The 15,211-nt window shown below is 36.3% G+C and overlaps 1 protein-coding gene across 2 annotated transcripts; it reads left to right on the top strand.

Annotated features, from left to right (window-relative positions):
* Positions 1–502: 502 nt before the first annotated feature.
* Positions 503–14,902, top strand: LOC121820821 (estradiol 17 beta-dehydrogenase 5). 2 transcript variants are annotated; one of them, XM_006987835.4, is made up of 9 exons: positions 503–660; positions 3,261–3,428; positions 5,606–5,722; positions 7,009–7,086; positions 7,469–7,591; positions 9,925–10,034; positions 10,309–10,474; positions 11,985–12,067; positions 14,655–14,902. In XM_006987835.4, the coding sequence occupies exons 1-9, from the start codon at positions 577–579 to the stop codon at positions 14,695–14,697; spliced, it is 972 nt and encodes a 323-aa protein (XP_006987897.1). In that variant the 5' UTR covers positions 503–576; the 3' UTR covers positions 14,698–14,902. The 2 variants fall into 2 exon arrangements, with proteins under 2 accessions (XP_006987897.1, XP_042134118.1); XM_042278184.2 differs by having other exon boundaries at positions 603–713.
* Positions 14,903–15,211: the final 309 nt, after the last annotated feature.

Raw genomic sequence — 15,211 nt, forward strand, 5'->3', positions numbered from 1 at the left:
GTAGGTCTCTGAGCCATCCAGCTTCCAGATCCTGGAAATCCAGACAATGTCAAGCATGGGATGCCTCTTGTGGCTTTTGCCTAAAGTTTGACCAGTCATTGGCTGGCCACTCCCACAAGTTCCAAGCTACGATTGCCCCAGCACATCTTGCAGGTACAACAGATTGTGGGTTATAGGTTTTGTGCCTGGGTTGGTGTTCCAGTCCCTCTACTGGAAGACTTGCCTGGTTACAGAAGACGGCCAGTTCAGGCTCCGTATCTCCCATTACTAGGAGTCTTAGTTAGGATCACCCTTGTAGATTCCAGGAAGTTTCCATTACACTAGGTTTTTACCTCACCCCTGAAATGCCACCCCCGCTCCGTTTCAGTCATCTCTTCCAGTACTCTCTCTTCCTCCCTCCCCCTCACCTGATCCCTGCTGTTCCCATCCTCCCCAATCCACAGTCCACCTGCGAAATTTATTTTCCCTTCCCACTGGTTACTCATTACAAGTGAGCTGGGGCTGGGCCAAGCCTGTATTTGGTGTCCTGTGAAGAAAGAAGAAATAGTAACCTCTCAGTTGGAGGACCAAGAAGCCATGAATTCTAAACAGCAGACAGTGAAACTAAGTGATGGTCACTTCATCCCTGTACTGGGTTTTGGTACCTATGCACCTCAAGAGGTAATGGTAGCAGAAGGGGCTGAGGGTTCAACAAAATAGAGAGCTTGGCTTGGGTAAGTGGGGCTGATATGATATATGCAGTCATTTAGTTCTGATGTGATACTGTGGGGCCAATCTGCTTCTCCATTTCACCAGGCTAGAGCTATTCTTTGTGGGAGGACAAGGCGGACTGCACTCATCACCAGGACTGATGCACAAACTAGCTCCAGATTATTGAGAGCACTAGTTTTTCTTTTCATTTCTCTCTATCGAAATTAGGCAGAAAGAATGAAAAGAAGCCATCAAGAGCACTGCATGATGACCAATGATACTGAGTACTGACTATGTTTTTTCTTTAATTTTTTATTTTATTTTAAATTTATTTGTTTATTTTACATCCTGACTGCAGTTTCGCCTCTCTCTTCTCATCCCATTCCCTCCCCACCAACAACCTCCTGCCCCCCACCTCCCAATTCACTGCTCCTTCATTTCTGTTCAGAAAAGGGCAGGCCTCTCATGGATATCAATAAAACATGGCATATCAAATTACAGTAAGACTAAGCAACTCTCCATGTATTGGGGCTCAGCAAGGTGACCCAGTATGAGGAATAGAGCTGGGGCTATTGATCTCTGCATCTGTTTCTACCAGCTACAGGATGAAGCCTCTCTGATAACAATTGGGCTTTTAAAAAGTGTTTGTTATCCACCTCCAGTTCTTATATTGACATGTGTGTTTATATATTTACTCATTTTAAAACTGTACTATTCTTTTTCATGTGTTGGAGGGTTTTATGCCAAGTTGACATAAGTTAAAGTCATTTGAGAGGAGACAATGTCTAAAGTGTTAGAGACAGCCCCTGCTCCCACTGTTAGAAATTCCCTAAGAAGACCAAGCTACACAACTGTCACATATATGCAGAAGGCCTAGGTCAGTCCAATGCAGGCTCCCTGGTTCAGTTCAGACTCTGTGAGTTCCTGTGAACCAAGGTTATTTGATTCTGTGGGTTTTCTTGTTATGTCCTTGATCCCCCTGGCTCCTACAATCTTCCTGTCTCTCTTCAGCAGGATTCTCTGAGCTAGGGCAATTGGTCTCTGCATTTGTTTCTACCAGTTGCAGGATGAAACGTCTCTGATGACAATTGGGCTTTTAAAAAATGCTTGTTGGTCTCCCCAGTTCTTCTATCAACAAGTGTGTTTACATATTTACTCATTTTAAAACTGTACTGTTCTTTTCATGTGCTGGATAATTTCATGTCAACTTGAAATAAACTGAAGTCATTTGAGAGGAGAGAATGTCAGTTAAGAAAATGCTTCCATAAGATTTGGCTGTAGGGAATTTTCTAAATTAGTGATTGATGTAAGAGAGCCCAGTCTACTGTGGGTGGTATAATCCTGGGTTTGTGGTTTTGGGTTCCATAAGAAAGCAAATTGAGCAAGCCAAAAGGATTAAGCCATTAGGCAGCAATTCTCTCTGGCCTCTGCATCAGCTCCTGCCTCCAGTTACCTGCCTTGAGTTTCTGCCCTGACATCCTTGAGTGATAGAGTGTGACCTAAAAGCTGTAAGGTGAAATAAATCCTTTCCTCCACAAGTTGCTTTTGGTCAGGGTGTTTTACCACAGGAACAGAAACTCTAACTAAGACAATGAACATTGTGGAAAATATCTACTTTTTCCTGAATTTCCTTCAATTTTCCTATATGTTTACTATATCACCATTTCATTTTCATCCTTTAATGCACTTCTATATTTTAAATTAAAACTTAGCCAAGCAAAGGAAAAACTTATTTTTAGTTATATCACAACTTCCACAAAATACAAAATTGTAGCTTAAAGGAGGGCATGTACCTGAATATTTTTCTGTGTGATATCCTTAATTTACTAGGTATGAATCTTTGAGTACACATCTTGCTGATAGTTTTTGTTTTTGTGCAGATAAAATGGCTGTGTGAAAATAATTTACATCATACTACTGTCTACTCAATTCCTGTTGACAAACTCAACCTTAGATGATCCCTGGGAATGTTGACATCTTCCCATTTCATAACAAGGATGAAAGCTTTCCATGAACTGCCTATGCAAACAGTAGGACTCACGTGTATATGCTTTCATCTGGGATGCACTAGGGGTTGTTTAACAAGCTACAAATGAACAGCTTAGGAATGGAGACTCTAAAAAGTTTCTGTTTAAACTCTTGTATTTTGTAAATTCAGTGTTAGGGACTTTGATGTATTCTCTGTGACTTCGCTGGGAGAAGGCTCATCAGAGGTTCTATAGTGTTTCTTCTTTATGTGATCTCATGCCCCTTTTCCTGTATAAATTTTATGGATTCATATACCTAGGCATCCTTCTAGCACATAACAGTTCCTGAGGTATCAGTGCGGACCCTAATGCCAATGACTGACCTGTAATTGACTGGACAGATTGACTGGTTCCTGGGGTACCCACTCATGTGACTCAGTGGGAGAGGTCCAGATAAACTTGGTTGGATTCTTTTCTGCAAAAGGACACCTCACTGAAGACACAGGGAAACTTGATGTGGAAGAAGATGTTTCCTTTGTTCTTGTACCTTAAAAATTCTAAGTCATATCTATCTCTAAATGCTGCTTTGGGTTGCTCTTTTAGGTACCCAAGACTAAGGCTACAGAAGCCACCAAAATAGCTATAGATGCTGGTTTCCGCCATATTGATTCTGCTTCTATGTATCAAAATGAAGAGGAGGTGGGACTGGCCATTCGAAGCAAGATTGCAGAAGGCACTGTGAAGAGGGAAGATATATTTTACACAACAAAGGTTGGTACAATATACAAATTGACCCTTATTATTGCATACAATGCTAAACATAGAGAAAGCTTTAGCTTTTTTATCAATGTCTTTAAATTCATCAGTGGAATGTTAACTATCTTCTTTTTCTGAGTGTCAGAGCATGATTTAGAATGGACTGAAAAATTGGCTTTTTTGGGGGATTGCGTGAATAGCTATAAAACTTCTCATTGTTATGAAAACTACTTCTCTTTTTCAACAATAAGATGCACTATTATAAGAAAACACTTTTGGTGTTAAACAAGATATAATTAATTCTATAATATATGATATAATTATATAAGTAAAGTTATACAATAATCAAATACATTATATAAATATGAATATTTAATATGTAGCCATAACCTAATATGTATATAATTCAATAATGTGTTCCTTCTCCTATAACTAGGATATAATTGGATATTCAAAATATTTTCCATTCAGATATATATAAAAAATAGACATGAGTTCATCCCCTTTGAGTTGATGGGATAATCACATTAGATTTTCATTTTCTTCAGTAAAGATTTTGTTTCTATAAGAACAGAAATACTATGCACAGTAAGAAGTATATGAAATTACATTTATAAGTTATTAGCAGCTATAATCATTTATTATTATGGGCTATATATAATTGTGTATGCTATACTTTTCTGAAACTGCTACCATCACCACAGAGCTCAGTAGTACATTATGCTATGCCATTATGATGTCTCTGAAGTCACTAGGCAATTGGAGTAGTTCAGCTCAGTAATAGTCTATGGAATACCATTGCATGTTTGGTTCACTGCTAAACAAAACTTTGTTATGTAGCACATGGCTATGTGTTATATATTTGTATTTTGGTCTTTCTTTCCTAAGTGGTTTCCCATAAAAACCAAACTACATTTTTAAAATCTTCACATTTCCAAATGAAGATATTGAGGGTTGTGTTGTTGCTGAAGGCAATGATTTCAGTGTGAGTGGTCAGGCCATGTAAATATTTTGATTTTTTTCTTACTCTGACTCAGTTAAAAATATCTTAGAGATGATACTGTTTATTATGTAACTTTACGAAGAGGAAATTGAAATAAAGAGACTGGAAATATCTACAGCTCAGTATTAACTTACAATAATATTTTACAATACTCTTAATGCATGTTCCCCATTTAGTAAAATTGTCCAGCAAATCAATTTACAGGTTATATTGTCTTCACCCATGTGTACCCACAGAGACCAGAAGGGGGCATCAGATCCCCTAGAATTAGAGTTAAAGAAGATTGTGTAGCTGCCATATGGGTGCTGGGAACCAATTCAGGACTATCTACAAGTCCACTCTTGCTAACACATCTCTCTAACCCTCCATGGGTTATTTTGAGTTTGTACACTTTTATTCAGCTTCTCTTCAGGTAGGCACAGCAGCATTGTGCCTTGTTCCTGTGATGATTAGTGAAGATTGAAAGTGCACATGGCAACAATTATTCCTTCATCAACCATTTTACTAAAAAGACCTGAGACCCCAACTAACAATGCAGAGTGAGCAAATGTAGACCACCCAATTTTGTGGTTGTTAACACAATCTATCTTTCTGGAACAATTTTAAATGGCTATTTAGACCTAGGGAAACACTAAATAAGATGTTCTAGAGAATAATTCCTTCATTGCTGCTGTTTTTTTTTTTTTTTTTTTTTTTTAAAATAAAGTAGCTGTTCTCTTAGCGTTCTTGGGAATCCTGGGACATCCTGAAGAACTTTACATAAGGTTAATGAGATTATTTACATTACAAGCAATAGTTATGGGTGAAGTCAGAGTTACTTCACATATGTTAACCTAACACAGCACACCACAATGAATTATATGCAAGAACAGTTATAGTGTATTAGACTCTTAAAATGTTTTATTGATTTAGCAAAATATAATTTTGATGATTATTATTGAACATTATTATTACTTAATGAAAGTTTTGGAACTTGAGTAATTTTCTAGATTAACTTACAATGAATAAACATTTAAAGGAGGTCTATGGCTATATCAAATGAAAAAAAATTCAAGAGGAAGAGGAATAGTTTCTCCTATGGTCATCAATGTCACACCAGTAGAAAAATGTTTCTGTATTAGGTAAAGTAACACAACAAATTCTTGAAATTTAATAATTGAATGTTAGTTCCATTCTTTACCTTTCATAGCTTTGGTGTACTTTTCATCGTCCAGAACTGGTGCAGTTTGGCTTGGAACAGTCACTGAAGAAACTCCAATTGCACTATGTGGACCTGTACCTTATTCATTTCCCAATATCTCTGAAGGTATGCAGTTTGGATTACCAAAAATTTTTTATCTTTAATGTTAACATATTCCTGGTTGGTTGAATTCAACTTCTATAAAGTTTTAAAATATAATTCAGTTAATTTTAGAAAATACTCCAATTGTTTTATGCAAAGGAGTTGCTAGGATTATGTAAACAAAGACCTTAAGCCATAATAAATAGATTTGATATTATAAGTAGTCTTAAAAAGTGTCTCTGCTTTTCAATTCCTGACCTGTGTATTACTTTAAATTTGTATACTTTTTTTAAAGTTATTTTAATTTTACTTTATGTGTATGAGTGTTTTGCACTATGTCTGTGTGTAGTACCCAGTGAGTTCAGAAGATGGCATTGAATCCCTTGGGATAGGAGTTATAAACAGTTAAGAGCTGACATGTGGGTACCAGGAATTGAATCTGTGTCCTCTGGAAAGCAGCAAGTGCTCTTAACCATTGAGAAATCTATTCAGTTCCAAATTTGATTAGTTTTTTTTTTTCCAGCAATTTCCACTGGTGACAAATTTAGCCTTGAGGAAGTTTGAAGTTCTAGTTCATTGACAGGTGTTGGCTTCTCTGTATTTTACATCACCAAAACAATCTTGAAAGTATACCAATCTAGGACTGGAGAGATGGTTCAGTGGTTAAGAGCACTTTCTGATCTTACAGAAGACCTGAGTTCAGTTTCCAGTTCCCACTTAGGCAGTTCATAATTGTCTATAACTCCAGCTTTAGTGGACCTGACACATTTTCTAACCTTAATCAGCACCTTCACAGTTGTGAAACACACACACACACACACACACCAAACAAACAAAGAAACAAACACAAAAGAAAGCAACACAACAAAATATAACAACCTTTGTCTCTTCATCTTTTGTTCACTTGCCAGGCTTGAAGTATTCACAAGCAAGGAAACATGGGGGAAGATTTCTTGTTTACCATGGGCCAAAAATGGAGTTTATTGTTGGTGGAGATCACCACCATATTCTTGTCCAATTCCTAAGTGAAGGTGGCATTGAATAGAAACACAAGACAAACAAGATAGTGTAAGGACCCAGAAATTAGTTCTTTATTAAAATTTAATTATGTATTTTTTAAAGAATTATGGTGTTCAAGGACATTCTTTACAACTCTACATTCATAACATAAGTATTACATGAAGTATGATCCACCCATCTGCTGGAAGTCCTATTCACAACCTTCTATCAGCGAGTTTTGCTATTGTGAGGAATAGCTCTCAACAGCTACAGCTGTTGAGAGATTAGTTTAACATTTGTCTCTATTCCAGCCAGGAGAGAATTATCTTCCAACAGATGAGAATGGAAAAACCATATTTGACACAGTGGATCTCTGTGCCACCTGGGAGGTGAGTATTTGGATTAGAGGGCACAATGGGAAGTACAGAAATGGAGAGTAGGGTAAGAACTCCACTGTGAGAGTGAGGTATGCATTCTGTGTTGTAAAAACTAATGGTTTTATAAGGGCTTGTTTCTTAAGATTGGGGACCATGCATGACAGTGATATAGTAGTAACGAAGGGAAGGTTTGACTAAATTGACAACAAAGAGTCTGATTGACCAAGGATAGCTCAGGGTCCTCTTCATGGATGATACTATCATTTTCCTTACTCTTGTTTTTCCTAAGGAGTAATGCCAAGAAGTTTCATTTTCATTTTCTTACAGTGTTGTTTCTAATGTTATAGTCTTCCATTTATATTAGTTTATATTTTGGCATATTCTTTCTGTCTAGGCCATGGAGAGGTGTAAGGATGCAGGACTGACCAAGTCCATCGGGGTGTCCAACTTTAACCGCAGGCAGCTGGAAATGATCCTGAACAAGCCAGGGCTCAAGTACAAGCCTGTGTGCAATCAGGTGGGGATCCTCAGTCCCCATTCTTTCCCATTTATTCCTTTCTTTCTCTACTACTGCCAGGTGCCAATTGGAGGGAAGAAATAACATTAGAAACTTAGAACGAAGCTTTAAGATGATCTTATTCCCTAGCATCTTTCAATTTTTCTGATTTCTGCCATTAAATAAAGCGTGATAGCAAGTTCAGTGTGCCATGCCTTGTCTCCTGAGTTATTTTTAGCAACATTAAGGTAAATGGTAAAGTTTCTTTATTATAAATAGTGACCTAAATTCTATACATATTTGGTACATGTTTCATTACCAATTTTCATGTCATATTTGAGAATCCATCAATGATTTTTGTGTAAGTCATCAATTTTTGTGGTTTGGAAATCATTATTTCATTTTTAGCTACTCTGTAACATTTCTTACCTGAGGCATCCTTTGAAAAATTCAAACTAGTAAAATTATTTCTAGAAGAGAGACTAATCTTTTATAATTTTCATTATCAGTGTTTTGAGAAAGAAAGCTACTATAATGATTACCATTGACAGGGAACTCTGACTTTCCTCTTTACATGTTTATCTTCTCATTTATTCCCTTCCTTTTCTTCCCACAAACCCTCCCATGTGAAGGCAGAACTGAGAAAAGGTACCAAGCCATGTGGCTAAACATAAATAAGAATTATGGATTCATTTAAGTATAAGAGCTAGTCAATAGCCTGAGCTAATGGCCAAGCAGTTTTAATTAATGTAAGTCTCTGTGTGTTTACTTGGGTCCAAGCAGCTGCAGGACTGGCAGATGAGAGAAATTTGTCCTGACCACGGGCCAGGTGGGACACAGGAAAACTTCTAGCTACACTCCCATGCACCCCTTTTCCTCTTTCAAATTCAGTTCATAACCTTTATTTTGATTCATTTTTGTTATAAAAATATATTTATGTGTGTTTGCACATACATATTTACATATTTATAAATTCATGAATATAGGCTTCTCAGTCTACAGAATGTTACTTGTATATGTATATGTTTTTAGGACTGATCAGTTGGTACCACATAATCGATTGGCATGCCCCTACCTGGGGAAGACTGTTTCTCCTACTCTCAGAATTCCTTAGTTGCTTGTAGTTCTTTTTGCACATTAGTAAGAAATTATTCATTTTCATTTTCTGTAAATATTTGCTCTGAGTTTTCTTATTTTTCATTTTAATATCAAGAGATACATAAATGACACTATTGCCATGTTCACATACCTGTTTCTTTTCTTCCCCTTATGGATTTTTATGAATTTTTGTTTTAGTTTTCTATTTAGTAATCAAAATTCAGTATGTCCATTTTCTGCTCCACATCTGGAACCAGTGATGACTCACCATAGCAAAAACTAGTATTTACATCCATCAAGTAGGATATAGAGTTCACTCCCCTCAGAAATGTTACTTCCCCAACTGTTACTTCCCTTCAACCTAAGTTCTAAATTTAACCACGTAAATCTGGAACAATTAATGGGAGTAATACATAGGTAGAGGAGGAAGTGGAAGAAGGGTGAATAGGCTCAAAATGTATGACATATTTATGAAGATGTATCTGAAATTCCTCACTATGTGCAATGAATATAAACCAATTACTTTATCTAATCATGGACCTAGCAAGGTGGCTCAGTGGTTAAAAGGTCTTACCTCCAATCCCTTTGATTTTTGGGACCCCATGATACAAAAATCTTTTTTTTTCTTTTCTTTTCTTTTCTTTCTCTACACGTTTCTCTGTGTAGCTTTGTGCTTTTCCTGGATCTCGCTCTGTAGACCAGACTGGCGTCAAACTCATAAAGATATGCCTGTCTCTGCCTCCCGAGTGCTGGGATTAAAGGTGTGCACCACCACTGCCCGGCTCCACACAAAAAACTTTTAACCTCTATATGTTCACTGTGACATACACACAAATAACTACCAAACCCCAAATACATAAATAAATGTAAAAAAAATCTTACTACAAAGATGTTTATATTTTTTATTTTTTCCTTTTTGCCCTCTTCCTTCTTCACCTTTTGATTCTGTGTGTTTGTTTGTTTGTTTTGTTTTGCTTGTTTTATAGACATAGTCTCTAACTGTAGCCCAGGCTGGTCTGAAACCTATTATAGACTAGAATGACCACAAGTTCATTGCAATCTTCCTGTCTCAGCTTCCTAAAGTGTTGAGTTATGGGCATGAGTCGCCACAACAGGCCTGATAGTGATACATTCAATTCAAATTTCATTACATAGGTTAAACTAGCACACATTTTAAGTATTTTTTAACATTTCTTTGTAACATTAAATATGGAATTTTATGTAAATTAGTATGTTTCTATTTCATCCATCTATAGGTAGAATGTCATCTTTATCTCAACCAGGGAAAACTTCTGGATTTCTGCAAGTCAAAAGACATAGTTCTGGTTGCTTACAGTGCTCTGGGAAGCCACCGAGAAAAAAAATGGTAATATGGACAATGAGAATAAAACCAAAGGAAAACATGGTTGGTTAAATATTTTTTTAATCTTACAACACTTTTTTGGAGTTCATTATGTAATGAATTGTAAGCAGGGAGAATTTTCATTTTGGGGAGAATAAAAGACCATAATGGTTTTATAGTTCCATGCATTAAATTTGTTAAAACCCTGGTCTATATATCGATCTTCCTATGTGTTAGAAGTCTTCTAACAAATGAAAGAGTAAGGAGAAGGAATTTAACATTTCTACCTTCCCTCCAGGGTAGACCAGAATACCCCCATTCTTTTGGATGATCCAGTTCTTGGTTCCATGGCAAAAAAATACAAGCGGACTCCAGCCCTGATTGCTCTTCGCTATCAGCTGCAGCGTGGGGTTGTGGTCCTAGCCAAGAGTTTCTCAGAGAAGAGGATAAAAGAGAACATACAGGTAATGAGATGCTGCAGGTGTTAGGCACCTACACAGAATTGTCCTAATGGACTTGGTTTTTAGTCCTATAACACTAGTCAGAATCACAACGCATTTGTGCTTTAAGGGCATCTCCAAGGGTTTTTCAATCCTGTTCCTTAGAAGCATAGTTAGATTTTTATATCAGAATGACATTGGTAATTTAACCTTAAGTGAGTGGTATGCTCTTTTCTTCATTTTCTGAATGAGACAGGTGAGACTAGGTGACTTTCATTCTTCAAATTATGTGTATTTCCCTATACATATTTATATTTTAATGATCAGGTCTCTAATCACTTTGAATGCACTTCATGTCAACTATCTTTTCACATCTTGGCTCCTTTGAGAGTGGTTTTCTGCTCATTTCAAATAGGAGAACATTTATACCCTTAACACTAGTAGTGCTAGAATCAATCCACACCTACTACAGGCTCTTTTTGAAAAGTCGCTTATGCAGCTCCTTAGTTCATGGTGAGAGATTTGTGTGTGCTGACCTTATCTCAGGTTATTGTAATCTTAGTCAGGCTCTCTCTTGTTGCGTAGTCAAGTTGCTCATGCATGTGGGGAGCAGTGAGGTGTCTGCTCCACGGTACATATTTCATTGTCCTAAGTGGAGTTGGTTTCTCCCCTCTGTAGTGTTTATCCTCCTGCCAGTCAGTGTTCCTCATATTGTACAATCCACAATAGTTTCTGAATTCTATAATGTGTTTTCATGTCTAATCTTCTATCAGGTACACTATTCCTTCTTGTAAATACAACTGATGCCCTAAGACATGTGGCAACAATTTCTTCCACATCCTAATGTGAACAGCTCTAAATTCATTTAGTATGGACTGGACTCTGGAAGATACAAAGAAGAGGAGATGTTCTTGTAGTCTATTTCATTTTTGTATTCTCTAAATTCATTGATCTCACATTCTGCCTTTGTTAAACAACTCATTCCTAAATCTCATTTCCCCTTAAGTACTTAAATTAAATACTATTATAAAAGAGATTTTCTCTCTACATTATTTAGATTATTCATGGCTTTCTTTCTGGTTACCTGATGTTAAGCTTTCCTATGTGAAACACACTAAAATTCTTCTCCATTATCTTTGAAAATGTCATTCTCTGTTCTTTGCAGCTTATTATTAAATTCCATCAGAATTATTCTGTCATCATTTCAAATGTTGACTAAAACATACTTACAATTGAAAAATGGGTAATAAAATTTTTATCAGATTTTTAAAATATTTTTTATATTTCTTCTTCAGATTATTTGTTAATACCTTTGTCTGTGAGGCTGTACATTTCAATTCAGAAATTAATTTCCAGAATTTCCACACCTGGTATTCATCATGTACTTAAATGTTTTGGTGAACATGTGTTTAGTTTCTAGATTTCTTTAATATATTAATATTTTATCTGCACCATTCAGTCTGGTACATTTGAAATGGGCAGATGGGCAAATATGCAGTATAAAATAATAATGTAGTTCCTAATTGTTTTTTAGGTTTTTGAATTTCAGTTGACTTCAGAGGACATGAAAGTCCTTGATGGCCTAAATAAAAATATCCGATACATACCCGGTTCCATGTAAGTAATTTCAATAAACCTATTTTACTCAACTTTAATTTTCTGAAGTGAATATAACATAATTGTTATCATTTGCCCTTATTTAAACAAGGAATACAGAGGCCACGTTAAGTCAGGAAGGAGACAAATGCTTTAGCAACTGTTTCTAGCCTCCTGTGGATTCTGTCCATTGTGACAGGAGCAGGAGGAGTGGACCCTGGCTCAGGTCTCTAATCACTTTGGATTATTCCTTCTCCTAACTACTGCACTTACTTCTCTCCTCCGGTTTCAGGGAACATTCTATGTCTTCAGTGCTGGGTCTGTGCGTTTCATGTGTGCTTCTGAATTCATCTATCCTGTGATTTACCCTTGAGGCATTTAAACAAGCCTCTTGAAGTCTTTTCAGTTCAATATCATGTCATTTTACATATCACCTGCTTAACCTCTAATTATATTAAATGCATGACCACCAATCCTATGGTCTGTGATATTTCCTCCAGGTGAAACTGTTCATTGTTTTCAGGCAATTTAATGTTTTCAATGGTTTTAAAAACTTCACTTCTTTCATATTGCACGTTCCCCCCTCAGATTCTAATCACTGTGTTTGTGTTAATAATGACTGGCTTAATGAATTCTATAGCTCACTTGGTATTGGTTTTCTAGCCTATTGAGATTTCAATGTTGAAGGTCAAGAAGTTATAGGGAATAGAATTATAATCAACACTATAGCATGTAGAAAATAGTCCCAGAAAACAGTCCCACCTGATGGGGGACTTCTAGTCAATAAGAAACCTTACTCTTCCTTCATGATATATATATCTTTTACATTTGAAGTAGAAAGTATGTATGTATGTATATATATACATGCATATATATCTGATATATACCTCATATATATATACATCATATATACATACATATATACACATATGTATGTAGCATGAATCTTAAAAGTTCTTATTAATAAAAACAAACCCAGAGCCAGGTATTGGGGGTCAACGCTTAATGATCGGAGAAACAGAACAAGCCACAGCTTCCTCACCTTGCCAGTTCCTCAATTGATCCTGTTTCCTCAAACTGGAAGCATCTGTGTCCTCATCTGAATGGGTCTCAGTGGAACTGTTGCTCAAAAGCCTAAAAGCTTAACCAGCTCTAGTTCCTGGTCCTCATGCCTATACCTTTCTGCTTTCTGCCATCACTTCCTGGGATTAAAGGCATGAGTCACCATGCCTGGCTGTTTACAGTGTGTCCTTGAACTCACAGAGTTCTGGATGGATTTCTGCCTCCCAAGTAATAGGATTAAAGGCGTGTGTGCCACCATTTTCTGGTCTCTATGTCTAGTGGCTGTGACCCCAGATAAGTTTATTAGGGTGCACAATATCACCACATATGTATGTATATATGAATATATATTATCTATATATATGTATACACAAACATATATCAATATATCATATATATCAGAAGGCAGGAAAAGAAATATTTATTATATCAATGAGGGAAGAAATGGAATATGTATTTCTTCTAATACTGGGAAATTACTCTAAAAGAACATAAATATGAGAATTGATGAGCATAGTGTACACTAACATATATAAAAATTGCTAATATATTTTATCTTTATTAATGCTTTTATTAGTATGAAGAAAAATGAAGAAAAACAGATAAATATTACAAAAAGACCAAGCACCAAGCAATCACTTATATTATTCATGTGAAAAATTAATAAGTAATTCTTTTTATCTCCCTTACAGCTTCTGTTACTATTACTTTCTTGTGATTTTCTATAGTTATCTTCTTAGATACATATGTGCAATAGTCTTCCACTTATCTTTGTGCATTGCTTTGTATGACATGTGCATGTATGTGCCTGTTTGTATATGTGGATAAGTGCATGTGAGTGTACCATTGCATGCATCTGGTGGTCAGTGGACAATCTTGACTGTGGTCCTTGCTTTCTACCCTGTTTGAGACAGAGTATTTCTACTGTGTATGCTAGGCTACCTGTGGGTTTGTAGGAAGTTTCCTGTCTCCACTTTCCATTTCACCATGGAGAACTATTACAGATGCATGCTACCATGCCCAGCTTTATGTGGGTACTGGGGATCAAACCTCATGCCACCGGTTTGCACCAAAAGCATTTTCTCTACTCAGCCATGTTTCCAGTCCATTCTTTCTACTTTTGAATCAAGACTAGTACAGTGCATGTAGAAGGCAGCTAGCAAGTAATTTATCAATTAGAAAAATTGAAATGAAATTGACACCATCCATTTGTATCTTCCTGAAGTGCTTTTTAGTGCAGAGAGTGTAGCTTGGCTTGTTCTTTTCAAAACAAGGGGGTCAGTTTCTATTTTCATTAAGAATTTGTAATTGAAAGAACCAAATATCTTTTTTGATAGATGTATATTTGACAATTTGACTTTCTATTTTCTGTATAAGACTTAGGGAAAGGAGCATGATATGAATTACTTATTTAGCTTTGTTTAATGATTTATAAAATAATGTTCAAGGTAGACTGTATGAACTACCAGAAAATAAAATTTTGTATTTTCACATAACAACTTCATAGAAGTCACTCAAAACTAATATGATTTATTTGTCTTTCTAGCTTTAAGGGCCACCCTGAGTTTCCATTTTCAGATGAATATTAACATGGAGGCCTGTGCTGGAATTCCCTGCATGTGGATAGTATAGAGGAAGAGTACACAGTGGTGATGACTCCATAAGTCACCCTAATCCATGCTTCTGAGCAACCCTGGATCTGCTGAATTCTCAGCCATATGCAAGGAAGCAAACACAGTATATATTTGCCCCTTTCTGAATAGAAATAAAAGAATGATTTTTCTGCAGCATTTATATATGCCAGTTTATATTATTCACATATTTTAACTTCTCCTGACTCATTTGGATCCCAAAAGGATTTCTGTGGAATGTGTGTACACGGGATATAATGATAAAAGACATTTTACAAACATATCTAATGTCATCAACAGAAATATCTGGGAAGTAGGAGTTATCAAGTGTTTATTAATGTTTTTCTCTGGTATTTCAAGGAACAAAAAAGCATATCACTTATGGTGTAGAAAGTGAACCATTCATAGGAAGGGTGACCTTGAGTCCCAATGTTTCTCCAGAAACCTAGACACCGAAGTATCTTTGCTGGGG

The sequence above is a fragment of the Peromyscus maniculatus genome, chromosome 5 (assembly GCF_049852395.1).
Source record: "Peromyscus maniculatus bairdii isolate BWxNUB_F1_BW_parent chromosome 5, HU_Pman_BW_mat_3.1, whole genome shotgun sequence".
NCBI lineage: Eukaryota > Metazoa > Chordata > Mammalia > Rodentia > Cricetidae > Peromyscus > Peromyscus maniculatus.

What these genes read in the sequence shown, in the direction of transcription:
- LOC121820821 (XM_006987835.4), top strand. Translation starts at nt 577, where the DNA reads ATGAATTCTAAACAGCAGACAGTGAAACTAAGTGATGGTCACTTCATC. An exon ending in ACAAGCCTGTGTGCAATCAG is followed by an intron (nt 7,592 to 9,924) that starts GTGGGGATCCTC and finishes ATCCATCTATAG; the next exon opens with GTAGAATGTCATCTTTATCT. An exon ending in CGATACATACCCGGTTCCAT is followed by an intron (nt 12,068 to 14,654) that starts GTAAGTAATTTC and finishes TTGTCTTTCTAG; the next exon opens with CTTTAAGGGCCACCCTGAGT.